The sequence below is a fragment of the Oncorhynchus tshawytscha genome, linkage group LG28 (assembly GCF_018296145.1).
Source record: "Oncorhynchus tshawytscha isolate Ot180627B linkage group LG28, Otsh_v2.0, whole genome shotgun sequence".
NCBI lineage: Eukaryota > Metazoa > Chordata > Actinopteri > Salmoniformes > Salmonidae > Oncorhynchus > Oncorhynchus tshawytscha.
This window is the reverse complement of record NC_056456.1, coordinates 14,588,397-14,615,981: the sequence shown is the minus strand read 5'-3', so window position 1 is coordinate 14,615,981 and position 27,585 is coordinate 14,588,397. Positions and strand designations below refer to the sequence as shown.

The following is a 27,585-nucleotide window of genomic DNA, read 5'->3' as shown; positions in this document are numbered from 1 at the left end:
AGACAGCCTGTTTTCACCCTTGATTTGTGGGTGATTATTTTCTGTGTCTGTGTGTTCTACACGGAACTGTTTCTTTGTTTGTTATTTCACGGTATTTTGTATTTTTCTGTGTTCTACTAAAAGTATCATGAACATGTACCACGCTGCGCATTGGTCCTCCGATCCTTCCTACTACTCCTCGTCAGGGGAGGAAGAAGACCGTTACAATGACAGTGTTATTTTTCGTTATTGTTACGGTTTTCTAGGTGTGAAGGAGAGTCGGACCAAAATGCAGCGTGTAGATTGCGATCCATGTTTAATAACGAACGTAAAACACGAATCAATAACAAACACTACAAAAACAATAAACGTAACGAAAACCGAAACAGCCTATACTTGTGTAACCTAACACATAGACAGGAACAAGGACACTAAGGACAATCACCCACGACAAACTCAAAGAATATGGCTGCCTAAATATGGTTCCCAATCAGAGACAACGATAAACACCTGCCTCTGATTGAGAACCACTCCAGACAGCCATAGACCTTGCTAGATAACCCCACTAGCTACAATCCCAATACATACACACCAAAACCCCAAGACAAAACACACCACAATACAAAAAACCCCATGCCACACCCTGGCCTGACCCAATACATGAAGAAAAACACAAAATACTTAGACCAGGGCGTGACAGTTATTTAGCGTTTAACAATTGAAATAGAATATTGATCTTAAAACCTGTACCTATCATGGATCTTGGAGATCTGGGAAAATGCACTGTAAGTGTAACTATGCCAATGTAACATTTCATTATGTTTCACCGTTAAAACAGTTCCCATGGGGACACAAATCCAAAATTATGTAGGCCTATCCCACTGCAAAATCGAATGCTTCTAAACGAGGGTCAACTATAGGCCTACTGTCATTAACGTATACTTGTTGGATGCGCATTGATGTCTAGCTGTAGGCTAGTTGTCTAGTGATATTGTTGACCATCATCAGGTGGTGCAGTAAAGAAAACAAATATGAATAGAAAATAATAACGCTAAATAAATGGTCTACTACTACAGGAGAATGGAGAACACCAGTACCAGCACACACCTGTGAAACAAAACAATGAGTGCTCTGAACAGCTGAGCTGACTGACCACAGCAAACAATGATACATCAATGGATAAAGCTAATGCATTGGAATAAAGGCATAGGCTATTTTTTTTAATCGAGGATGCATGGCAAACAAATGGCGAAAACAAGGAAGTACAAAGGAAAATCTATGCAGCTGAGACTGCCAGCGCTGCCACATATAAATAATTGGTTTAAACCATGACAGAGAGGTGGGGGTGGTCGTTTCATTGGACAGTTTTATTTTTATGTTTACCACTGTGCAACATATTTACCACTGTGCAACATGTTTACCACTGTGCAACATATTTACCACTGTGCAACATGTTTACCACTGTGCAACATGTTTACCACTGTGCAACATATTTACCACTGTGCAACATATTTACCACTGTGCAACATGTTTACCACTGTGCAACATGTTTACCACTGTGCAACATGTTTACCACTGTGCAACATGTTTACCACTGTGCAACATGTTTACCACTGTGCAACATGTTTACCACTGTGCAACATGTTTACCACTGTGCAACATATTTACCACTGTGCAACATGTTTACCACTGTGCAACATATTTACCACTGTGCAACATATTTACCACTGCATTTTAAACAAATAGGAGAATGGTTAAAGTAGCATTATTTAGAGACCCCACCCAAAGTCTGACTTTTGTTGCATTTAGAGGAGCTAACATCTCATTCGGGGTAGCTGAGGCCCCCCTGGTTCACCTGTAATTTGCACAGTGTGAACGCTCTTAGAGACTTACCCAGAAAGACTCACATGTAACCACTGCCAAAGGTGATTCTAACATCACCGGACGTACTACATTGTCATGCCGCTGCTCCAGTTTCAACTGTTCTGCCTGTGGCTATTGAACCCTGACCTGTTCACCAGACGTGCTACCCTTTTCGTCCCTCTTTCTAGCTCTCCCTCCCTCTCTCTCCCTCTCTACCGCACCTGCTCTCTCGACCTCTGAATGCTCGGCTATGAAAAGCCAACTGACATTTACTCCTGAGGTGCTGACCTGTTGCACCCTCTACAACCACTGTGATTATTATTTGACCCTGCTGGTCATCTATGAACGTTTGAACATCTTGAAGAACAATCTGGCCTTAATGGCCATGTACTCTTTTAATCTCCACCCGGCACAGCCATAAGAGGACTGGTCACCCCTTAGAACCTCCTTCCTCTCTAGGTTTCTTCCTTGGTTCCTGCCATTCTAGGGAGTTTTTCCTTGCCACTATGCTTCTACTGTACATCTGCATTGATTGCTTTTGGGGGTTTTAGGCTGGTTATCTGCTGATGTAAAAAAAAGGGCTTTATAAATGCATGATTTATTAACATGTATTGACTCAGGGGGTTAAACACATTTTTTGAATTTTTATTCCACTTTGACATTATAGAGTATTTTAGTAGATTGTTGACAAAAGAATGACAATTAAATCCCTTTTAATCCCACAACAAAATGTGGAAAATGTCAAGGGGCGTGAATACTTTGATGGCACTGTACAGTATACAGTAACTAGCCCCTATTGAGTATAGTAACAGTATAGTAACAGTATAGTAACAGTATAGTAACAGCATAGTAACAGTATAGTAACAGTATAGTAACAGTATAGTAACAGTATAGTAACAGTATAGTAACAGCATAGTAACAGTATAGTAACAGTATAGTAACAGTATAGTAACAGCATAGTAACAGCATAGTAACAGCATAGTAACAGTATAGTAACAGTATAGTAACAGTATAGTAACAGTATAGTAACAGTATAGTAACAGTATAGTAACAGTATTCTCTAATATTACATGTAGTTTGATAGAACATTTGACCCCCACCCAGATACTCTGACTATTAATATCTACAGTTTCAGTGCCAAGAAGAGATGTACAGGACACTTACTGATGATGTTGTGTAACCTATAATTCTATGCATATAGAACACATATAGTGTTTAAACACATATAGTGTTTAGCACACCTAAACGTTCCCTCTGTCTGTGTTTCCCAGTGAAGAAGATTGAGGTGGTGAACGGCCTGCTGCCGGAGGTCAAGGCCCATGAGAAGGAGACAGTGACCCTTGAGGTGGAGCTCAGCCAGGCTGACGTGGAGGGCTCCTGGACCAGGGACAGCGTCAAGCTCAAGGCAGGGTCCAACTGCCGCATCACAGCCCTGGGAAAGAAGCACGCCCTCACACTATCCCAAATTAAGATGGAGGACGCGGGAACAATTGCTTTCCAAGCAGAGGGAGTCAAAACTTCTGCCAAACTCATTGTTACAGGTAGGTTATATCCATTTTCGACGAACAGTAAACTATTCATCGAGTTGAGTGCTAATTGAGGTGGCAGCTGTTATTTCAAGGTTGTGCTTATTGATGTTGGGGTTTTTATAGAACCTGCGGCTATGATCTCTAAACCCATGGAGGATGTCAAAGCCCCAGAGAAGGAGAAGGCTACGCTTGAGTGTGAGGTGTCCAGAACTAACGCTGAGGTCAAGTGGTTCAAGGTGAGAAAACATATTCCAGTAAATTATGGAACTGTAGTTATGAAAATTGAGAAAGTGTTCAATGTCAGCTATTTTATTTGTATAATTGTGTATACAATTAAATCATTTTTACTAAAAGACCACTGTTTCTTAGGGTGACATGGAACTGAAACCAGGAAAGAACTTTCGCATCCACTCCCAGGGGCGCACACGCAGCCTGCTAATCCACAAATGTTCCCAAGAGGATGAGGGCACATACGTCTGCCAAACGTCTGATGACAACACGTCAGCTAAACTCACTATTCACGGTATGAGTCCCCACATGTTACTCACATGACACAATACACTGTATATTATGCAATCCAATGATACTGATTGTGTAATAAAAATCTAATTATGTATTAGGCTTGTCAAGGATAGTTGTACAGTACTTTGTTGTACAGGTAGTTAAAAATAGTGCGTGTCACACTTTGAAATAACAGACCTTCTTCTTACCAGATACGGTGGGGTCCGTTCTTATTGACAGACTTGATAAAGATGAGCAAAATTTACTGTATAAAATAAATAATTTAAATATTAAGCTATATTGTATGCTCCAAAAAAATGAAATTCTATTAATTTATACGAATACAATTGCTTAGAGAAATTGATTTTGTTTAGCAAGTGATTAAAACAAATTTCATAAAGGTGGGGGTCAAAATTATTGACACCCCTTTTTTCAATAACTGTCAATGCCTCACCTTGCGATGATAACGTCACGGTAGCTTGTTCAAAATTGTTTCCATGAGAATACATTGACAGGGATCTTAGACACATTCCTCCATGCAGAATCCTTAACAAAAAAGGATATCAAGGACCTAGAAGGATTCTGTACGTAGGAATGGTCTACGATCCCTTACAATTGAGAAATAATGTGACTAAACTGAATACAAAGAAGAACAAACTAGTGTGTCTAAGGAATGCGGATGACTCAACACTATACACGTCAGCTACTACAGTGACTGAAATTGCGCAAGTTGAGGTGTCTAAACTGCTTGGAGTAACCCTGGATTGTAAAACTGTCATGGTCAAAACATGTTGATACAGCAGTAGCTTAGATAGGGAGAAGTCTGTCCATAATAAAGCACTGCTCTGCCTTCTTAACAACACTATCAACAAGGCAGGTCCTACAGGCCATAATTTTGTCGCACTTGGCACCTGCCACAGAGGGACCTCGGAAAATTACAATTGGCTCAGAACAGGGCAGCACTGCTGGACCTGAGATGTACACAGAGATCTAACATTGAATAATATGCATGTCAATCTCTCATGGCTCAAAAGCGGAGGAGAGATTGACTTCATCAATACTTGTTTTTGTAAGCAGTGTTGACAAGCTGAATGCACCGAGCTGTCAGTTTAAACTACTAACACGCAGCTCGGACACCCATGGATACCCCCCAAGACATGTCACCAAAGGTCTCGTCACAATCCTCCAGTCCAGAACAGACTATGGGAGGTGCACATTCCTACATAACGCAATGACTACATGGAACTCTATTTCACATCAGGTAACTGATGCAAGCAGTAGAATCAGATTTTAAAAAACAGATAAAAAATACGCCTTAAGCAACAGCGGAGACTGTGAAGAGACACACACACAGGTACAGACACACGCATACGCACACACACGCTAGCACACTCACTCTACACACACGTACGGTATATTGTAATATTGGTGTATGGTGGTATTATACATTTTGTATTGTAGATATGTAGTGGTGAAATAATGTTATATGATGTACTATTTCATTTATTTTGTTTTATGTGTGATAAGTGCCTTAATGTGTTTGGACCCAAGGAAGAGTAGCTGCTGCCTTGGCAGCAGCTAATGGGGATCCCTAATAAATACAAATCCAATGTGTTCTTCAACTCATTAAAAGGCTCAGTGCTGTTATCCTTGCAAGGTGAGGTATTGAAAACACGTGTCAATAATTTTGACCTCTAACTTTTTGCAAAAAATATATATTACTTGTTAAACAAAATCTCTTTGTCTGAGCAATTCTATTAGTATAAAATAATATAACTTTCCCATTTTTTTTCAGGCTCCAATATAGCACAGTATTTCAATTATTTATTTTATACAGTCATTTTTGCTAATCTTTATCAAGGGTGTGAATAATTTCAGACCCCACTCTACATAGCTAAAAATCTATGTAAAAGAACGGCCATATTCCATTCAGCATTAGATACGTTGAAGACTTTCTAATGTCTCTTTTTATTGTCTCTTGTGCTTCTCTCTCCACAGCCCGAGACATTAAAATAGTGAAGAGGCTTGAGGACGTGGAGGTGATGGAGAAGGAGAGCGCTTCGTTCTTCTGTGAGATCTCTCACGATGAAGTGGACTGCCAGTGGTTCAAAGGCGACACCAAACTCAAAGTCGGTGACAACATCAAGATGAGACAAGAGGGTGAGGAGAATACACACATTTGCCATACTTTCCAAATACATGTTTAGATGTCCATATTTGTGATAAACACTCATACGTTTTAGTAATACACCGTTTTTGAATTATTATCATTGATCAATCAGGACAAATGTCCTATTTCAGTGTTTTAACATTCGGTACTGTTCTTATAAGTTGCCTTCTTTCAATTAAAGGTAAAATCTATGTGCTGCTGTTTAAGTCGGTGACCCCAGAAGACATTGCTGAGATTAAATTCACAGCTGAAAAGGCCTCTTCAACAGCCAAACTGACAGTGAAAGGTAAAGTCTATTTCCAGCATGCTCTCCCTATAGCATGGTATTTATGGCATGATATGCTAAGCAACATAGGATATAATAACATATTCAGGTCAGCACATCACAACATACGGTACGTAACAAATTCAACGAATTCACAAGCACTCGTTAAACATGCCAATGGTGAATGCAGTTCCCGATCCATAACTCAAACCTGAAAAATATTATGTCAACTGATCCAGTTAGTCAATTGCTCAGCCAGTCAGCCTGTCCTCTGTGTCTTCAGAGTTATTTCCCTGAGGTTTATTTTGGTTCAGCAGCCAAACGTCTGTGGGGATGATACTGCTTTGGCCTCTTTTAGACTGGAATATTGGTGTTTTGTATCCCCGGCCAGAGTGCTACATCCTTAACGATTTGTAGTGGTTTCCCTGGGAATCCATGGTCTTTCTTTGACGCATGGCTGCTATACATCCTCTGGGGAACCTGAACCACAGAACCTAGATCCTAGGGTGACCTGACTACCCTCGGGAACTGTCTCTCGTGTTGTTCATGGCGATCCCTCTGTACCAGGCCAGGAATGAGAAGGCCATGCAGTGGCTATCTGAGCCCCTCAGGATGTTGGAGTTGATGGAAGAAGGCACACGATAAATCACTGTTCCTTGGGAGAGCCTATGGATGTGAATTGCACAGGGAGATGTGGAGTTGTTTTCTTTGGCGTACTGACCCCTGTTGAGTACTTTCTGTTCCCTGTCTTAGTTTAGTGCTACTTACTGCTTTGATGTGTGGTAGTGTTTTGATATGTTTCTTTGGTACTGCTAAGTATGGCTTCCTTGTATTGATACGGTTGTTATTGTTACTGTAGAGCTCCCTGTCCAGTTTGTGAAGAAGCTCAGGGATAAGTTAGCCTTGTATACACACCGTGGGTTCTTGGAATGCCAAGTGTCCCGGGCCAGCGCCAAGGTCAAGTGGTACAAGAACAAGAAGGAGATCAAGCCCAGCAAGAAGCACGAGATCAGCAGCGAGGCTATATACCGCAAACTCACCATAAACGACGTGGGCTCGGATGATGAGGATACTTACACCTGTGACGCCATCGACGACAAGACATCCTGTAAACTTCTTGTGGAAGGTAACAGGAGAAAATCCAGGACCGTGTCTATTGTAAACATGTACGACTTTTCTATGAAGTGTATTTTTATAAAGTATGATGTGGCTTTATCAAAATATACTTCCGAATCTCTTTTAGCACATACCAATACTTCAGGACACAGGACTACCAGTCAATGAGTGAATGGAAATAGCACTCTTAACAGATCCCTAAAGAGTGCAATTAAGAGTGATTTTACCTCAAGTATGACCTAAACACTCTGTGTCTGTGGACCCTCTAGAGCAGGCCATCAGCGTCGTACGGGAGCTAAGTGCCGTGGAAGTGACCGAGCCCTTTGCCGCCTTCTTCGAGGTGGAGATCAACATCGACTCAGTCAAGCCCCCCAAGTGGACCCTGAATGGTGTGGCCGTGCAGGAGAGCGCTGACGTGGAGATGGAGAAGGAGGGCTCCATGCACCGCCTCACCTTCAAGAAGACCAAGGCCTCCATGACAGGACCTGTCCAGTTCATGGCTGGCAAGAGCAAGTCTGTGGCCCAGCTTACTGTCAAAGGTCAGAGGCTTCTTCATACACAGAGCGTGGAACCAAATGGTTATGTCAGACTACCATGTTCTCAGTGGGTATAGCTGGTTGAAATGACGTTATTATAACCAGATTAAAGTGGGTTAGGAGCATGCTATATGACTTGCCTATGATCAGAGCTGTTTGTTCTTCTTATTCTCTCAACTACAGAGCGTCCTCTTGAGGTGGTAGAGCCCATGAAAGATGTGACAGTCAAGGAGAAGGGCTCAGCCACTCTGAGCTGCAAGTTCTCCGCCACACCCAAAGAGGTGAGCTGGTTCAAAGGGCAAACCCTCCTGGATGCTTCAGACAAGTACAGCCTGAAACAGGACGCTATGAGGGCTCAGCTGACCATCCAGAAGCTGACTGGGGAAGACACCGGGGAGTACCGCTGTCAGTCGGCTGCTGCCGAGACCAAAGCCACTCTCACTGTAGAGGGTACGTTTTGTATCAGATTTTGGTGTTGATTTGACTTCAATGCTGATTGCTTTGCTGAGCGTTGATGGTTGAAATGAGATGTGTGCTGTGGGTTATTGCAGTTCGGAAAGTGGAGATCACCAAACACCTGGTGGACACAGAGGTGGATGAGGACAGTGATGCAGTGTTCATTTGTGAGATCAACTACACTGATGAGGAGGTGCAATGGCTACTCAATGAAAAAGCACTCTTCTCCAACGAGGTCAACACCATCACACACGTGGGCAAAGTGCACACGCTCACACTCAAGAATCTGGCACCTGAGGATGGGGGCACCATCATCTTCAAGGTCAGGGAAATCAAGGAGGGTGTGACCCTAAAAGTCGAAGGTAAAGACTCATGAGCTAATTTGGTCCAAGTGAAAATACTGTAGTGTAGAAGTGGGACGAAAGAATATGTTAAACATCTTTAACTGGTGGTTGTGATCTCCATTTGCATTCCTCCAGAGAAGCGTGCAGTGTTCCTCAAGTCTCTGGATGACGTAGTGGGAGAGGTGAAAGGTATGATCACCCTGGCGTGTGAGGCCTCCAAGCCCAGGGTCTCCCCCGCCTGGAGGAAAGATGGTAAGCTCCTGACTACTGACTCTAAGTATGAGGTCCTGCACACAGGCAAGTCCCTGGGTCTGATCATCAAGGATGTTACCAAGGAAGACGCAGGGGAGTACAGCTGCGACCTGGGTACTGAGCTTTCCAAGTCAAAGGTCACTGTGAGAGGTGTGTATGACAAAGCTGCATAACTTGCAAACAAATTAGTATAGTGTGCTGAGGCAGCAATTGTGTCATCATGTCTTTGAAAGAAAAACTCCTCTCTCCTCCCTTTATGTAGACCTGAGCATAGGTATCACCAAGCAGTTGAAGTCCATGGAGGCGATGGAGGGAGAGACATGTAGCTTTCAGTGTATTCTGTCACGGGAAAGCACTGACGAGTGTTCCTGGACCTTGAATGGCCAGACCGTGGCTAACGGAGGACGCTTCCAGGTCTCCAGTACAGGTCGCAAGTACATGCTGGTTATCAAGGATGTGACGCCAGCCGATGCTGGTGAGGTGGTCTTCAACATCAAGAACCTGAATTCCAAGACTACATTAGCTGTTGAAGGTCAGACATCTTTACCAGTTGAGGTTCTAACATCAATCTGCATGGGTTTTACCGTTCATGGTTTTGAGACTTTGATCAACTGATCCCTGAGGTTATCGCAAAGTTGGGTATGTAGACCATTGAGAGAAAATATATCACATTTCTGAGTTTGTTTGTTGCATGTGATTGAAAGGAAATTGAGCCATCCTAAGATTTAAAACAAATAATTGTGACTTGTTCCAGGCAAAGCTCAATCTGTATCACGGGAGCTGCAGAGCATTAGTGTAGTCTCAGGGGATGATGCTGTGTTCATCTGTGAGGTCACACAGACCAGGGCCACCGTCCAGTGGGCCAAAGATGGGAAGGACATCAGGAAGAGTGAGAAGTATGAGATCAGTAAAGAGGAGAGGGTCATGAAGTTGACCGTCCACAGTGTCACTGTTCAGGACTCTGGGGAATATAGCTGTGAGGTTATCGGAGGGGCCACTACCAAGGCCAAGCTGGAGATCAAAGGTAAGTCTGACCAGTTCACAGACACCTTCAATTGTTTAACGGTTGTTGATTACAGGATATTCATGTATCATTGACCACGAACTACCACTTTTAAACTGTGACTGCTTTTTAATGTTAAATAACAAAAAAAAAGTTTCCTCTCCGACCTCAATGCTCTCTGCTGTGCTCCTACCTGAATGTACCTTTCCTCAGAGCCAGTCCACAAGTTTACCAAGGAGCTGAAGGACAGCGAGATGGAGGAGGAGGGCTCAGTGACCCTGCAGTGTGAGACGGCCCAGCCTGCCTCCAAGGCCGCCTGGTCCAAGGAGGGCGTGGAGCTGAAGGCCGGGGGACGCTATGAGATGAGTCAGAAGGAGACCGTCCTCACCCTCACTATCAAACAGCTGGAGGAGAAAGACAGCGGCACTTACACCTGTGACGTGGGCACTGCCACGATGATGGCGAAGGTGACAGTCAAAGGTAAGACCTTGGTCTCTGTACAGTGTAGATCTTTTCTTTATCCCGCTTACAATTACTATGAGATCACCAAACAGTTTATAGTGAATTGATATTACCTTCGACTGAAATTGCTGTATGGTTTTGCACATTCATACTGTATGTTAATAACTTTTTTTAATGTAGTAGTTACAGACACTGAAAATGAAAGATTTGCTGACATGTTGACTGCAGTGCACAGCATCTAGTAAGATTGACTCTCCTGCTTGTCTTCTTGAACAGACAACATTCATACGATGCAACTGCATTGACTGAGCATTATTCATGTCCCTTTGTTTTGCCTTACTATATGCTGTATGTTTTAACATTTGGGAGATTATTCCTTCCTACTGTCTAATCCCATTCTGGTTGGTGGACAGGACACACATTATGCTCAGAACAGCATGTGCCCTTGTCTCTGCTTTCCGTCATGGTCTAAGATCTGTTTCATCCAGGTCAGACCGTGTTCATAGTGGAGCCACCCCAGGACGTTGAGTGTTTCAAGGGGGACCTGCCCTATCTGGCGCAGTGGTATCTAGACCAAATCCCTCTGCAGCCCACCCCCCTCAATGAGATCCAGGTATCTGAGGGGGGTTTCTACTCTCTCACCGTGAGCGAGCTGACACCTATGGACTCAGGCACCGTCTATGTGGTGATTGGGGATAAGAGAGCGTACGCTTCGCTAATGGTCAAAGGTAACTCCCATGGCCGGGGTCATGGTTCGAATTATATGGAGGCTAGAGGGGGCTGGGCACTCTCATAACAATCCTGCCCCACCCCATCCTATCTAGCAGATCTATAGCTGTAGTAGATACCAGAGATGGAAGTGCATCACTACATTTTCCCTCTTCTTTAGTTTCTCTGAAATTGAAATGATACTTGCTTGACTTTTAACGTTCATCTAGACTTGTCGTTGCAGTGTGCATTGTCAAATGCACAATTTATGCAATATCACAAGTGACCACGGCTGGTGCCCTCGATGCCTGTGGCACCATTCATACCATCAGATCTCAGTCAACCATTCCGTAAGGATCTTTGTTCATCATTCTCTCATCTTTGGGTCTATCATCCTCAGAGTAAAGAGAGAAAGATTAGATTATTGAAGGATGCATACTTTATGTACAGCGGCATCCCTGATTCTTAGATTCTTAGATGTTCAGTTTATTAGCTCACCAGATTTCATCTATATTTTTCGTAGCCGTCTATTTACCACCACAAACCGATGCTGGTACTAAGACCGCACTCAACGAGCTGCGTAAGGCCCTAAGCAAACAAGAAAATGCTCATCCAGATGCGGCGCTTCTAGTGGCCGGGGACTTTATGGCAGGCAAACTTAAATCTGTTTTACCTCATTTCTACCAGCATGTCACGTGCAACCAGACCGAAAAAAACTCACATAGAGGTGCATACAAAGCTCTCCCTCGCCCTCCATTTGGCAAATCTGACCATAATCCTATCCTCCTGATTCCTGCTTACAAGCAAAAACTAAAGCAGGAAGGACCAGTGACTCACTCAATACGGAAATGGTCAGATGGCGTGGATGCTACGCTACAGGACTGTTTTTCTAGCACGGACTAGAATATGTCCGGGATTCATCCAATGGCATTGAGGCGTATACCACCTCAGTCACCGGCTTCATCAATAACAGGCCGACTACACCGCTCGCCTCGCATGCACAAGCGTTGCAAAATATATTTAGGAATCTATATTATTCAATTATTGCACCCACACTGCTCGCGCGTGCCAACGAGTGTCTGCGTTGCCAAGTGCTAAAATATAAGTCAGTTCTATTTCTGACGCAGATTGCGCTGCAAGGTCTGCCTCTCCCATCTACTCATCGGTTTATAGAAGCAGGTACCCACGTGCCATCTCCTCAATGGTTATACCCACGTGAGTGACTGAAGACGAACGAGGTCAGTGGCGGTAATGCACCTAATTTATGAAAGTTGCCCATCACAATATAAAGTCAAGAGATGAAAAAGCCTGGAAGGATGAGAGATGACTAGAAATGATTCAGTTGACCATTTTGTGTGGATTAATTGGTGGAGTAGAGGACCTTGTGCATTTCAGGTAAAATAACAACTCAATGTTTATATCCCAGGACAAATTAGCTAGCAACAGCAAGCTAGCTAAATAGGACAAATTAGCTAGCAAGTGCAAGCTAGCTAGATAAATTGCCATAAATGTTTAATGTTTTTCGACCTGTCCCCAAATTAATATAATTGGTTCCGAGTTTGTTTTGATATTTTAACCTGCGTGTCGTGATTGCGTTTGGTGTGGGGGGACAAAATACATTTATGCACACGATGGCGCACGCACGCAGCCAGTTTGGGTTCCGTGTAAGTGCATCGATGACTTCGTCCCCATAGTGACCATATGTACATATCCCAACCAGAAGCCATGGATTACAAGCAACATCCCTACCGAGCTAAATGCTAGAGCTGCCGTTTTCAACGAGCGGGACATTAATCCGGATGCTTATAAGAAATCCCGCTATGCCCTCAGACAAACCATCAAACAGGCAAAGTGTCAAAATTGGACAAAGAATGAATCATACTACACCGGCTCGGACGCTTGTCGGATGTGGCAGGGCTTGCAAACTATTACAGACTACAAAGCTGCCCAGTGACGCAAGCCTACCAGATGGGCTAAATGCCTTTTATTCTCGCTTCGAAGGCAAGCAACACTTAAGAATGCATGAGGGCACCGGCTGTTTCAGACAACTGTGTGATCACACTCTCCATAGCTGATGTGAGCAAGACCTTTAAACAGGTCAACATTCACAAGGTCGCAGGGCCAGACGGATTACCAGGATGTGTACTCAGAGCATGTGCGGACCAATTGGCAAGTGCCTTCACTGACATTTTCAAACTCTTCCTGACCGAGTGTGTAATACCTACGTGTTTCAAGCAGACCACCATAGTCCCTCTGCCCAAGAAAGTGAAGGTAAACTGCCTAAATGACTACCGCCCCGTAGCACTCATGTCGGTGGCCATGAAGGGCTTTGAAAGGCTGGTCATGGCTCAAATCAACACCATCATCCCGAAACCCTAGACTCACTCCAATTTGCATACCGCCTCAACAGATCCACAGATGACTCAATCTCAATCGCACTCCAAACTGCCCTTTCCCACCTGGACAAAAGGAACACCTATGTGAGAATGCTGTTAATTGGCTACAGCTCAGCATTCAACACCATAGTGCCCTCAAAGCTCATCACTAAGCTAAGGGCCCTGGGACGAAACACCTCCCTCTGCAACTGGATCCTGGACTTCCTGACGGGCCGCCCCAGGTGGTAAGGGTAGGCAGCAACACATCTGCCACACTGATCCTCAACAAGGGGGCCCCTCAGGGGTGCGTGCTTAGTCCCCTCCTGTACTCCCTGTTCTCACACGACTGAGTGGCCAAGCAAAACTCCAACACCATCAAGTTTCCTGACAACACAACGGTGGTAGGCCTGATCACCTTCATATGGAGAAGGTCAGAGACCTGGCAGTGTGGTGCTAAGAAAAAAACAGAGATGATCTTGGACTACAGGAAAAGGATGGCCGAACAGGCTCCCATTCACATCGACATGGCTGTAGTGGAGCGGGTCGAGAGTTTTAAGTTCCTTGGTGTCCTCATCACCAACAAACTATCATGGTCCAAACACAACAGGAAAATTGTGAAGAGGGCACGACCATGCCTTTTCCCCCTCAGGAGACTGAAAAGATTTGGCCCCCCGATCCTCAAAACGTTCTCCAGCTGTACCATCGAAAGAATCCTGACCAGTTGCATCACCGCCTGGTATGGCAACTGCCTTCCAGTACATCACTGGAGCCAAGCTTCCTTGTCATCCAGGACCTATATACTAGGTGGTGTCAGAGGAAGGCCCATAAAATTGTCAAAGACTCCAGTCACCAAAGTCATAGACTGTTCTCTCTGCTACCGCACTGCAAGCGGTACCGGAGCGCCACGTCTAGGTCCAAAAGGCTCCTTAACACCTTTTACCCCCATGCCACAAGACCGCAGGACAATGAATCAAATGCCCCCCCTTGGTTTTACACTGCTGCTACTCGCTGTTTCTTATCTTATTTTCACTTGACCCCAACCTACATGTACAAATTACCTCAACTAACCTGTACCCCTGAACATTGACTCGGTACCCCCTGTATATAGTCTCGTTATTGTTATTTTATTGTGTTACTTTTTATTTAATTTTTTACTTTCATTTATTTAATAAATATTTTCTTAACTCTATTTCTTGAACTGCATTGTTGGTTAAGGGCTTGTAAGTAAGTATTTCACAGGAAGGTCTACACCTGTTGTATTCAGGGAAAATCAAATTTGATTTGAAGTCACTCTGCTGTGTTAGCATGTAGGCTCGGTTTTATATCCAAGGTAATGAGTATGCTTCTATTGTGTCCTGGGAAATACTGCAGGGTCATCAACTTAGAAATGATTCCTATCTGAAAACTGTTCTGAATATTGTTCATGTGTAGATTGGTGCCTCAATGCAAAGGTATGTTGCATAAGTTCTGCCAAAAGCTCAAAAAATGCCTGTCTCTGTATGCTGCTGATCCTTTGTGTACTTTGGAACTTTGGAAGGATTTCATTTTGTTTTGGGGTTGTGTTCAGCTGTGAAGGCCATGGTTATTGAATGTACTGGTTTGATTACCATCCTCGTTTAACAAGTCGTCTGTTTCATTGACCAACCCAATCATTGGAATCATATTTAGGTTCCAAAGGAGAGCATGAATGAATCTGGATCACCATCATCATCCATTACCCATTGTTCTCCTCCATATTGCTTCTGTTCCACTTCCATCACAACTGAGGATTTTAAAGAGAACGTTTTGCCTACTTGTTAATGAATCTGGGTGTGTTCGTCTTTTTCTAGCCTTGCCTGCTAGCTTTGAACAAAAGCTGAAGAACCAGCAGGCCAAGGAAGGGGAGAGTGTCACTCTCTGCTCTGTGTTATCCAAACCTGGGGCCAAGGTTCAGTGGAAGAAAGGCACTGAGCATCTCAAAGCTGGAGACAAATATGAGATGAAACAAAAAGATGTCTCCTGCGAGCTTCAGATAAAGCATCTGAATGTTGAGGACAGTGGGGAGTACTCCTGTGAGTGTGGAGACCAGAGGACCACAGCGACTATAAACGTCAATGGTATGGATACATAGTCTTGGTCAATGGGAATGTTGGGAAGTTAGTGTTTACAGGGGCTCAGTAAGTGAAAAATGATATATGTAATGTTATGTGTTGGTAGAATTATTTTGTTATGTTATCGTAAATACAGTATAATTGCATATTTAATCCAATGGTTTGTCAGCGTTACCTGTGACCTTCAAACACAAGCTGGAGAGCCAGGAGGCTGAGGAGGGGGGCAATGTTACCCTGCACTGTGAGCTCTCTAAACCTGGAGTCCCTGTGGAATGGAGGAAGGGAACACAGGTGCTGAAGTCTGGAGAAAAGTACCAGCTGAAGCAGAAAGAATCTGTGAGTGAACTCCTGATCAGCAAAGTAGTACCAGAGGATAGTGGAGACTACAGCTGTGTGTGTGGAGACCAGAAGACTACAGCCAGCCTCGAGATTAAGGGTAGGAGGCAGATTGGTGTCATTGAATAGCTACTGTATGTTCAGCTGAAGTTGTTCTGTACTGTCTTTTCACTGCTGTTATCAAGTTTCAAGTGTGATTCTGTAGATTATTTTCAAGAAGTTGGTTTGGTATAACAGCTTTGATTGTGTTGAGTAGTTGTCATCATGGCTTTGTTTAATTTTGTATGTTTTATGATTCAGTGTCAGCAGCAAGTTCTGCATGTTCTGAAAACCCAGTGCTTAAGCTTAGAAGTATTCCCAGTCATTTTTCTTTAACTGTCTCTGTGTGTTATCTGTCTCTGTTCAGTTGATCTTTGTGTCTTTGTAGTCTTGTGTGTCTTCATTGTGCTGATCATGTTGTTCGTCTTTGTTAGTGATCATTCTGTCTCTGTTTCTGTGTTTCGATTCATTATTCAAGTACCTGCTTTTTAAACTGTTCCATTCTCATGGTTTTGGAGGATGCACTCATGTCTGATTGCCTCGTATCATTGGTTAGGCATATTGTTTTTCAATGTATTCTATATGGTTTATTTTGAATCCCCAGCCCAACCTGTTACATTCAAACAAAAGCTAGGGAGCCAGGAGGCTGAGGAGGGGGGCAGTGTTACCCTGCACTGTGTTTTTCAATGTATTTTATATGGTTTATTTTGAATCCCCAGCCCAACCTGTGACCTTCAAACAAAAGCTAGGGAGCCAGGAGGCTGAGGAGGGGGGCAATGTTACCCTGCACTGTGAGCTCTCTAAACCTGGAGTCCCTGTGGAATGGAGGAAGGGAACACAGGTGCTGAAATCTGGAGAAAAGTACCAGCTGAAGCAGAAGGAATCTGTGAGTGAACTCCTTATCAGCAAAGTAGTACCAGAGGACAGTGGAGACTACAGCTGTGTGTGTGGAGACCAGAAGACTACAGCCAGTCTCAAGATTAAGGGTATGAGGAAGACATGTTATTAACTATTTATCATACTGTATATGCAAACCTGTTGTGCTTTCATCCCTGCGATGCCCTGTTACTAGTGTATGCAATGTTTCAAATGGACAGTGTATTGTCAAGCAGAATGTTTTTATATTTTTTATACGTATGGGTGTCCAGCAATTGTTGATTATGATGTTCATTTATTGGTTGACTTTGGCATGTTTTAGGAAATGTTATGTCTGTTACGTCCGTCGTTAGATGAATGAGACCAAAGCGCAGTGTGGAAAGTGTTCATAATTTTTCATACTGAACTCCGACAAAACAACAGAATACAAAACCGAACGTAAAGTTCTGCAGGGCTAGACAGTAACTATGCAAAAACAAGATCCCACAATCAAAGGTGGGACAAAGGGCTGCCTAAGTATGATCCCCAATCAGAGACAACGATAGACAGCTGCCTCTGATTGAGAACCATACCCGACCAACAAAGAAATATAAAAAATAGAATGCTCACCCAAATCACACCCCGACCTAACCAAATAGAGAAATAAAAAGGCTCTCTAAGGTCAGGGCGTGAAAGTACCCCCCCCCCAAAGGTGCGGACTCCGGCCGCAAAACCTGACTCCATGGGGGCCTTGGTGGCGGCTCGGGACGTAGACCCCGCTCCGCTCGCTGATCCGTCTGCTTCCGTGGAACCGGGCCGTGGATCGTCGCCGGAGGAACCGGACCGTGGATCGTCATGAACTCTGGACCATGGATCGTTGTCGTGGACTCCGGACTGTGGACCCGTCGCTGGAGGCTCTGGACTGTGGACCATCGCTGGAGGCTCCGGACTGGGGACCGTCGCTGGAGGCTCCGGACTGGAGACCGTCGCTGGAGGCTCCTTGCCAAGGATTATCACTGCAGGCCCCTCTCCATGGATCATCACTGGGGGCTTTGTGCCATGGATCATCACTGGAGGCTTTGTGCCATGAATCATCACTGCAGGCTCCGGGCCATGGATCATCACTGCAGGCTCCGGGCCATGGATCATCACTGGAGGCTCCGGGCCATGGATCATAACTGGAGGCTTCGTGCCATGGATCATCACTGGAGGCTTCGTGCCATGGATCATCGCTGGAGGCTTCGGCCATGGATCACCGCTGGACGCTTCGGGCCATGGCTCACCGCTGGAGGCTTCGGGCCATGGATCATCACTGGAGGCTTCGAGCCATGGTTCATCACTGGAGGCTTCGAGCCATGGATCATCAATGGAGGCTTCGAGCCATGGATCATCACTGGAGGCTTCGAGCCATGGATCATCACTGGAGGCTTCAAGCCATGGTTCATCACTGGAGGCTTTGAGCCATGGATCATCACTGGAGGCTGTCTATCACTGGAGGCTTCGGGCCATGGATCATCACTGAAGGCTTCGAGCCATGGATCATCACTGGAGGCTTCGAGCCATGGATCATCACTGGAGGCTTCGAGCCATGGATCATCACTGGAGGCTTCGAGCCATGGTTCATCACTGGAGGCTTCGAGCCATGGTTCATCACTGGAGGCTTCGAGCCATGGATCATCACTGGAGGCTGTCTATCACTGGAGGCTTCGGGCCATTGATCATCACTGGAGGCTTCGTGCCATGGATCATCATTGGAGGCTTCGTGCGTGGAGCAGGCACAGGACGTACCAGGCTTGAGACATGCACTGGAGGCCGGGTGCATGGAGCTGGCACAAGATATACTGGATCGTGGAGGAGCACTGAAGGTCTGGAGCGCAGAGCTGGCATAACCCGTCCTGGCTGGAGGCTCACTTTAGCCCGGCAAGTGCGGGGAGCTGGCACAGAACGCACTGGGCTGTGAAGGCGCATTGGCGACACAGTGCGTAGAGCCGGCGCAGGATATCCTGGACCGAGGAGGCGTTCTGGAGACCAGGAGCGCTGAGCCGGCACAACCCATCCTGGCTGAATGCCCACTCTAGGACGGCAAATGCGGGTAGCTGGCCCAGAGCACACCGGGCTGTGGATGCGTACCGAAGACACAGTATGTGTAACCGCAAAGCATGGTGCCTGAAGAGTCACACGCTCCTCAAAGCGACTGTCTTGCTCCAGACTCCAACCCCTCCAAACTCTTTCGTCCCTCTCCACTGCCAACCACTCCTCGCTCAAACGGTCCAAGAATTCCTCCTCGGTCTCAGACTCACCCCTCAGCACCGACGCCCACGTCATCTGCCCCCCCCACACACATTTTTGGGGGGGGGGCTGCCTCTCGGGTTTCTGTCGTGTCCTCTCCTCCTGACCACGCTGCTTGGTCAGTTTGTGGTGGGAACTTCTGTTATGTTCGTCGTTAGATGAATGAGACCAAAGCGCAGCGTGGAAAATGTTCATGAATTTTAATACTGAACTCCGACAAAACAACAAAATACAAAACCGAATGTAAAGTTCTGCAGGGCTAGACAGCAACTAGGCAAAAACAAGATCCCACAATCAAAGGTGGGAAAAAGGGCTGCCTAAGTATGATCCCCAATCAGAGACAACGATAGACAGCTGCCTCTGATTTCGAACCATACCCGACCAACAAAGAAATAGAAAAACTAGAATGCCCACCCAAATCACACCCCGACCTAACCAAATAGAGAAATAAAAAGGCTCTCTAAGGTCAGGGCGTAACCATGTCTGTCTTTTTGTTTGTATCTCTGGGTTGTATCTTTGTGTCTGTGGGTAGTCTGTTTCAGTGTTGTCTGTGTGTTTTTGTCTATATTGGTTTGAGTCGTGGTGTTACAGATTGGTTGTTTCTATAATTTGTTTGTATTTGTATTGCTTTGTCCCTTGCTCCTTTGTGGGTGTTCCATTGACTATGCTATGGTGATTTTAGTTGTTCGTTTTTAAAAATAATTTAATTCAAAACTAACCACCTAATGGTTCGGTTCCACAGCCCAACTTGTGACCTTCAAACACAAACTGGAGAGCCAGGAGGCTGAGGAGGGGGGCAATGTTACCCTGCACTGTGAGCTCTCTAAACCTGGAGTCCCTGTGGAATGGAGGAAGGGAACACAGGTGCTGAAGTCTGGAGAAAAGTACCAGCTGAAGCAGAAAGAATCTGTGAGTGAACTCCTGATCAGCAAAGTACTACCAGAGGACAGTGGAGACTACAGCTGTGTGTGTGGAGACCAGAAGACTACAGCCAGCCTCGAGATTAAGGGTAGGAGGCAGATTGGTGTCATTGAATAGCTACTGTATGTTCAGCTGAAGTTGTTCTGTACTGTCTTTTCACTGCTGTTATCAAGTTTCAAGTGTGATTCAGTAGATTATTTTCAAGAAGTTGGTTTGGTATAACAGCTTTGATTGTGTTGAGTAGTTGTCATCATGGCTTTGTTTAATTTTGTATGTTTTATGATTCAGTGTCAGCAGCAAGTTCTACATGTTCTGAAAACCCAGTGCTTAAGCTTAGAAGTATTCCCAGTCATTTTTCTTTAACTGTCTCTGTGTGTTATCTGTCTCTGTTCAGTTGATCTTTGTGTCTTTGTAGTCTTGTGTGTCTTCATTGTGCTGATCATGTTGTTAGTCTTTGTTAGTGATCATTCTGTCTCTGTTTCTGTGTTTCGATTCATTATTCAAGTACCTGCTTTTTAAACTGTTCCATTCTCATGGTTTTGGAGGATGCACTCATGTCTGATTGCCTCGTATCATTGGTTAGGCATATTGTTTTTCAATGTATTCTATATGGTTTATTTTGAATCCCCAGCCCAACCTGTTACATTCAAACAAAAGCTAGGGAGCCAGGAGGCTGAGGAGGGGGGCAGTGTTACCCTGCACTGTGAGCTCTCTAAACCTGGAGTCCCTGTGGAATGGAGGAAGGGAACACAGGTGCTGAAGTCTGGAGAAAAGTACCAGCTGAAGCAGAAAGAATCTGTGAGTGAACTCCTGATCAGCAAAGTAGTACCAGAGGACAGTGGAGACTACAGCTGTGTGTGTGGAGACCAGAAGACTACAGCCAGTCTCAAGATTAAAGGTAGGAGGAAGACATGTTATTAACTATTTATCATACTGTATATGCAAAGCTGTTGTGCTTTCATCCCTGCGATGCCCTGTTACTAGTGTATGCAATGTTTCAAATGGACAGTGTATTGTCAAGCAGAATGTTTTTATATTTTTTATACGTATGGGTGTCCAGCAATTGTTGATTATGATGTTAATTTATTGATTGACTTTGGCATCTTTTAGGAAATGTTATGTCTGTTACGTCCGTCGTTAGATGAATGAGACCAAAGCACAACGTGGAAAGTGTTCATAATTTTTAATACTGAACTCCGACAAAACAACAAAATACAAACCGAACGTAAAGTTCTGCAGGGGTAGACAGTAACTATGCAAAAACAAGATCCCACAATCAAAGGTGGGAAAAAGGGCTGCCTAAGTATGATCCCCAATCAGAGACAACGATAGACAGCTGCCTCTGATTTCGAACCATACCCGACCAACAAAGAAATAGAAAAACTAGAATGCCCATCCAAATCACACCCCGACCTAACCAAATAGAGAAATAAAAAGGCTCTCTAAGGTCAGGGCGTGACAATGTCTGTCTTTTTGTTTGTATCTCTGGGTCTTTTTGCCTGTGGGTAGTCTGTTTCAGTGTTGTCTGTGTGTTTTTGTCTATATTGGTTTGAGTCGTGGTGTTCAAGATTGGTTGTTTCTATAATTTGTTTGTATTTGTATTGCTTTGTCCCTTGCTCCTTTGTGGGTGTTCCATTGACTATGCTACAGTGATTTTAGTTGTTTGTTTTTAAAAATAGTTTAATTCAAAACTAACCACCTAATGGTTCGGTTCCACAGCCCAACTTGTGACCTTCAAACACAAACTGGAGAGCCAGGAGGCTGAGGAGGGGGGTAATGTTACCCTGCATTGTGAGCTCTCTAAACCTGGAGTCCCTGTGGAATGGAGGAAGGGAACACAGGTGCTGAAGTCTGGAGAAAAGTACCAGCTGAAGCAGAAAGAATCTGTGAGTGAACTCCTGATCAGCAAAGTACTACCAGAGGACAGTGGAGACTACAGCTGTGTGTGTGGAGACCAGAAGACTACAGCCAGCCTCGAGATTAAGGGTAGGAGGCAGATTGGTGTCATTGAATAGCTACTGTATGTTCAGCTGAAGTTGTTCTGTACTGTCTTTTCACTGCTGTTATCAAGTTTCAAGTGTGATTCATTAGATTATTTTCAAGAAGTTGGTTTCGGTATAACGGCTTTGATTGTGTTGATTAGTTGTCATCATGGCTTAAGGATCGGCGTCCCGTCAACGGGACAGTTTTAAATCATTCAGCGCGTTATGTCAAGATCGCAGATGTTAGAGAAACAACAAATGTTGGTACATATAAGTGTCTTATAATGGCTGAAAGCTTAAATTCTTGTTAATATAACTGCACAGTCCAATTTACAGTAGTTATTACTGCGGAAAAATGCCATGCTATTGTTTGAGGAGAGCTCCTAACAACAAAACACTTTTTTCACCGCGATAGGTTTGATACATTCACCTATGAAGGTGAAATGTGTACTTACATTCTGAAATCTTGCTCTGATTTATCCTCCAAAGGGTCCCAGAGATAACATGAAGTTTTGTTAGATAAAATCATTTTTCATATCCTAAAAAGGTCCATATAGCATGCATGATTGATTTTGTATTTCCAATCGTTCAATTTGCAAAGAAAGGAATCTGTGAAAATCTCACCCTAAACGTTGTTTCAACTAGTTAAATCATGTTCTTATGTATTCCTCAGAGATCCTAGAAGGTAACAAGACTTCACTATATCATTAGGGGTGTAGTATATCCTATAGGACACCATATTTGGTCAGAGAGCGATGCCTTCACGGCGCGCCGATGATGCGGGCGGTCATCACTTGAACGACTGTATCTTTGTCAAATAAGCACCAATCGGGGTCAAACAAAGCTAGATAGATAGCCAATGATCTGGGTTTTATGGGAGTGTCCTGAAACCATGTATATGTCGTAAAATGTAGCTACTAACCTTGTACGACAGCATGCCTTTTCATTTTGGACAAAAATTATGAGGATAGTCAGAGTTATGAAGTTATGAATACTGGTTGTTTTGCAAATGTTGACAAACTTATAATATGGCTACTAATACTTGGAAAGCTAAATCAAAGTCAGAGTAAACAGATTTGACGATTTTCTTGCAGAGAAATGTAATATGAATGCGAATGTCTCCTTAATGATTTGCCCAAATGTACCTGGGGACTTCACACTAAAAGTCTTGTAGTTCACTCATACTTCAAATTATCTATCTGAAACTTTTCACATACACTGCTGCCATCTTGTGGACACTTTCGGAATTACGACCAGAGTGATGGCTAGAACTGTGACCTTTCTCTTGCATTTCAAAGATGGTGGTAGAAAAAGATGAGTTGGTTTTTTCTTTGTATTTTGTTCAATCAGATCTATTGTGTTATATTCTCCTACATTCAATTCACTTTTACACAAACTTCAAAATGTTTATTTTCAAATGGTACCAAGATAATGTATATCCTTGCTACAGGCAGTTAGATTTGGGTATGTCATCTGGGCGAAAATTGAAAAAAATGGGGCTATCCCTGAGATTAATTTTGTATATCTTATGATTCAGTGTCAGCAGCAAGTTCTGCAAGTTCTGAAAACCCAGTGCTTAAACCTCTAGTGACTCCCAAACCCGCATGCGGGAGTGTAATCATCGCCTGAAACTAATTAGCATAACGCAACGGACATAAATATCCCTAGAAAATATTCCTATTCATGAAAATCACAAATGAAATATATTGAGACACAGCTTAGTCCTTTGTTAATCATCCTGTCATCTCAGATTTTCAAAATATGCTTTACCGCTAATGCTAGACAAGCATTTGTGTAAGTTTATTGATAGCCTAGCATAGCATTATGCCTAGCTAGCTGCAGGCAACCTTGTCACGGAAATCAGAAAAGCAATCAAATTAAATTGTTTACCTTTGATGAACTTTGGATGTTTTCACTCACGAGACTCCCAGGTAGATAGCCAAAGTTCATTTTTTCCCAAAATATTATTTTTGTAGGCGAAACAGCTCCGTTTGTTCTTCACGTTTGGCTGAGAAATCGGCCGGAAATTGCAGTCACCACAACGCCGAAAATTATTCCAAATTAGCTCCATAATATCGACAGAAACATGGCAAACGTTGTTTAGAATCCATCATCAAGGTGTTTTTCTAATATCTATTCAATAATATATCCGTCGGGACAATTTGTTTTTCACTAGGACCGATTGTAGTAATGGATACCTCTGTATTTTACGCGAGAATCTCTCACGGAGCCACCATGTGACAACTTACGCAATGTGGCCGCCTACGGCTATTTTTCAACAGAAATGCGTAAAACTACGTCACAATGCTGTAGACACCTTGGGGAATACGTCGAAAGCGTAAGCTCGTTGATGGTACATTCACAGCCGAATAGGGAGTCATTGGAACGCAGCGCTTTCAAAACCTGGGGCACTTCCGGATTGCATTTTTCTCAGGTTTTCGCCTGCAACATCAGTTCTGTTATACTCACAGACAATATCTTTACAGTTTTGGAAACGTTGGTGTTTTCTATCGAAAGCTGTCAATTATATGCATATTCTAGCATCTTTTCCTGACAAAATATCCCGTTTAAAACGGGAATGTTTTTTTTCCAAAAATGAAAATACTGCCCCCTAGCACCAAGAGGTTTTTAAGCTTAGAAGTATTCCCAGCCATTTTTCTTTAACTGTCTCTGTGTGTTATCTGTCTCTGTTCAGTTGATCTTTGTGTCTTTGTAGTCTTGTGTGTCTTCATTGTGCTGATCAAGTTGTTAGTCTTTGTTAGTGATCATTCTGTCTCTGTTTCTGTGTTTCGGGTTCATTATTCAAGTAACTGCTTTTTAAACTGTTCCATTCTCATGGTTTTGGAGGATGCACTCATGTCTGATTGCCTCGTATCATTGGTTAGGCATATTGTTTTTCAATGTATTCTATTTGGTTTATTTTGAATCCCCAGCCCAACCTGTTACATTCAAACACAAGCTGGAGAGCCAGGAGGCTGAGGAGGGGGGCAGTGTTACCCTGCACTGTGAGCTCTCTAAACCTGGAGTCCCTGTGGAATGGAGGAAGGGAACACAGGTGCTGAAGTCTGGAGAAAAGTACCAGCTGAAGCAGAACGAATCTGTGAGTGAACTCCTGATCAGCAAAGTACTACCAGAGGACAGTGGAGACTACAGCTGTGTGTGTGGAGACCAGAAGACTACAGCCAGTCTCAAAATTAAGGGTAAGAGAAAATTGATATATTCAGAAGTGCCTTTGTCACTTCATAAGTTTTAATTGAATATCACAAAAATGTTCTTATGTTCACAGGTGTAACCTTTCTTGTACTGTACTGAATGTTGTCTTCAAATTCATTCATTTGTTTCTGTCATTTTATATGTGTTCTGAAATGGAAGAATGGTGAAGTAAATAACATTTTACAAAAATAAGGACAGATACTCAGGAAAATGCTCCATATTTGAACTCCGATGACATGATTTGCCGTTCATTTAATGAGCGAGCGACTGTTATCTCTATGTATTCTTCCTCAAGGTCAATTCATATGGGATGATATATGGGTCAACTTGAATCCCATCATATTGCGAAAAGCTTTCCACCATCATAGCCCTAAAGGGTGAATGTTAAGCCAGCTGTATTCTTAGTAGACTTGCAGTTATATGGTTTGCTTTGCCGTTCAAAGTTGGATGTTTTATCATAGCTGTGAAGCCCCCAGCTACCCCAGTTTCCCCCAAACAAGAGCCTCCAAAGCAGGATACCAAACTGGAAGAAGGTCGGGAGGGGAGTGGACATGGAGAATGGTTTGGTTGTCTGCTTTCACTTGCCATATGTGCAGTTTGTCTTGCTGCTTGGTCCTGATGATGATGTTGATAGTCTTCGATGTCCTTTTACAGTGAGTGCATATGTCACTATGCTGCAAGTTTCTTGTGGTTTGTTTGCGCCACTGTTTGTTGAGCTGAAAAAGGAATTTTGAAGCTTTGAAGCCTGCTGTTCCTGCTGCCGCCAAACCAGAACCCCAGAAGGAGACAGTTGAAAAGACAAATATTTCTGGTTACTTGTTGAAGAATGTTTAGTTATTGGGGTGTTTTGTAATAGTCTCTAAACCTGCAGCCCTATTGCTCCTGCCACGCCCAAAACGGAGCCTCAGAAGGAGACAGTAGAGAAGAAGACCATGGTAGAAGCCTCTGGTAGAAAAATATGAGCTCCACTATTTATACAAAAGTATGTGGACACACCTTCAAATTAGTGGATTTGGCTATTTCAAATACACCCTTTTCGGACACGTGTATAAAATGGAGCACACATCCATGCAATCTCCATAGACAAACCTTGGCATTAGAATGACCTTACTGAAGAGCTCAATGACTTTCAATGTGGCACAGTCATAGGATGCCACCTTTCCAACAAGTCAGTTCGTCAAATTTCTGCCCTGCTAGAGCTGCCCGGGTCAACTGTAAGGGCTGTTATTGTGAAGTGGAAACATCTAGGAGCAACAACAACTCAGCTGCGAAGTGGTACAGTAGGCCACACAAGCTCACAGACCGGGACCCCCGAGTGCTTCCTTTGGAAGCAATGTCAGCACCAGAACTGTTAGTCGGGAGCTTCGTGAAATGGGTTTCCATAGCCGAGCAGGGCTCTTTTTCATGGTTCGGGCGAGGCCCCTTAGTTCCAATGAAGGGAAATCTTAACACTACAGCATGCAATGACATTCTAGATGATTCTGTGCTTCCAACTTTGTGGCAACAGTTTGCGGAAGGCCCTTTCCTGTTTCAGCATGACAATGCCCACATGCACAAGGGAGGTGCATACAAAAAGGGTTTGTGGAGATCGGTATGGAAGAACTTGACTGGCCTGCACAGAGCCCTGACATCAACCCAATCGAACGCCTTTGGGATGAATTGGAAAGCCGACTGCGAGCCAGGCCTAGTCGCCCAACATCGGTGCCCGACCTCACTAATGCTCTTGTGGCTGAATGGAAGTAAGTCCCTGCAGCAATGTTCCAACATCTGGTGTTAAAGCCTTCCCAGAAGAGTGGAGGCTGTTATAGCAGCAAAGGGGGAACCAACTCCATATTAATGCCCATGATTTTTGAATGAGATGTTCGACGAGCAGGTGTCCACATACTTTTGATCATGTCGTGTGTCTCTTGTCCGTTGAGCTCATAGGTCATGCATGTCACAGCAATTTCAATACTGTATTCTGGTGTTTCTGTATGTTATGTGTTTTTGAATCTGGTGGATAATGTCAGTCAGATAGGCCATCGAGCAGCAGTTCCTATCTGTTCAAGCGGACATCGTTTGTGGCTTCAGCACGGTGTGGCTTATTTGTGGGGTCTGTGCGTCATCTTGTGATCCTCTTGGTATATGTCACGTGAGTGTTTTCTTTACTTGACATATACCAATATGTTTTTTCTTGGTCTGATTCATTTTCCCTCGATTTGAATGGGGGTGTTTGTTTAAAAAAACCGTTTTGCTATAAAAGCAGATAACGCAATGAATCATGTGACAGCATAAACAGGAATGTATATTGCGTCATACAGT

At 43.8% G+C, this 27,585-nt stretch overlaps 1 protein-coding gene across 7 annotated transcripts in view; it reads left to right on the top strand.

Annotated features, from left to right (window-relative positions):
- The window catches only part of LOC112227360 (obscurin-like), a 107,303-nt gene that overhangs the window by 36,944 nt on the left and 42,774 nt on the right, over positions 1-27,585 (top strand). For all 7 annotated transcript variants that reach the window (XM_042307663.1, XM_042307662.1, XM_042307660.1 and 4 more), the window contains exons 22-41: positions 3,114-3,383; positions 3,495-3,607; positions 3,741-3,894; positions 5,871-6,032; positions 6,224-6,328; positions 7,167-7,433; positions 7,693-7,962; positions 8,143-8,409; positions 8,511-8,777; positions 8,895-9,161; positions 9,274-9,543; positions 9,766-10,035; positions 10,228-10,494; positions 15,389-15,655; positions 15,819-16,085; positions 16,744-17,010; positions 19,911-20,177; positions 20,721-20,987; positions 21,809-22,075; positions 25,005-25,271. In XM_042307663.1, the coding sequence (XP_042163597.1) occupies positions 3,114-3,383; positions 3,495-3,607; positions 3,741-3,894; positions 5,871-6,032; positions 6,224-6,328; positions 7,167-7,433; positions 7,693-7,962; positions 8,143-8,409; positions 8,511-8,777; positions 8,895-9,161; positions 9,274-9,543; positions 9,766-10,035; positions 10,228-10,494; positions 15,389-15,655; positions 15,819-16,085; positions 16,744-17,010; positions 19,911-20,177; positions 20,721-20,987; positions 21,809-22,075; positions 25,005-25,271 (4,818 nt within the window). The remainder of the gene's footprint in view (positions 1-3,113; positions 3,384-3,494; positions 3,608-3,740; positions 3,895-5,870; positions 6,033-6,223; positions 6,329-7,166; positions 7,434-7,692; positions 7,963-8,142; positions 8,410-8,510; positions 8,778-8,894; positions 9,162-9,273; positions 9,544-9,765; positions 10,036-10,227; positions 10,495-15,388; positions 15,656-15,818; positions 16,086-16,743; positions 17,011-19,910; positions 20,178-20,720; positions 20,988-21,808; positions 22,076-25,004; positions 25,272-27,585) is intronic.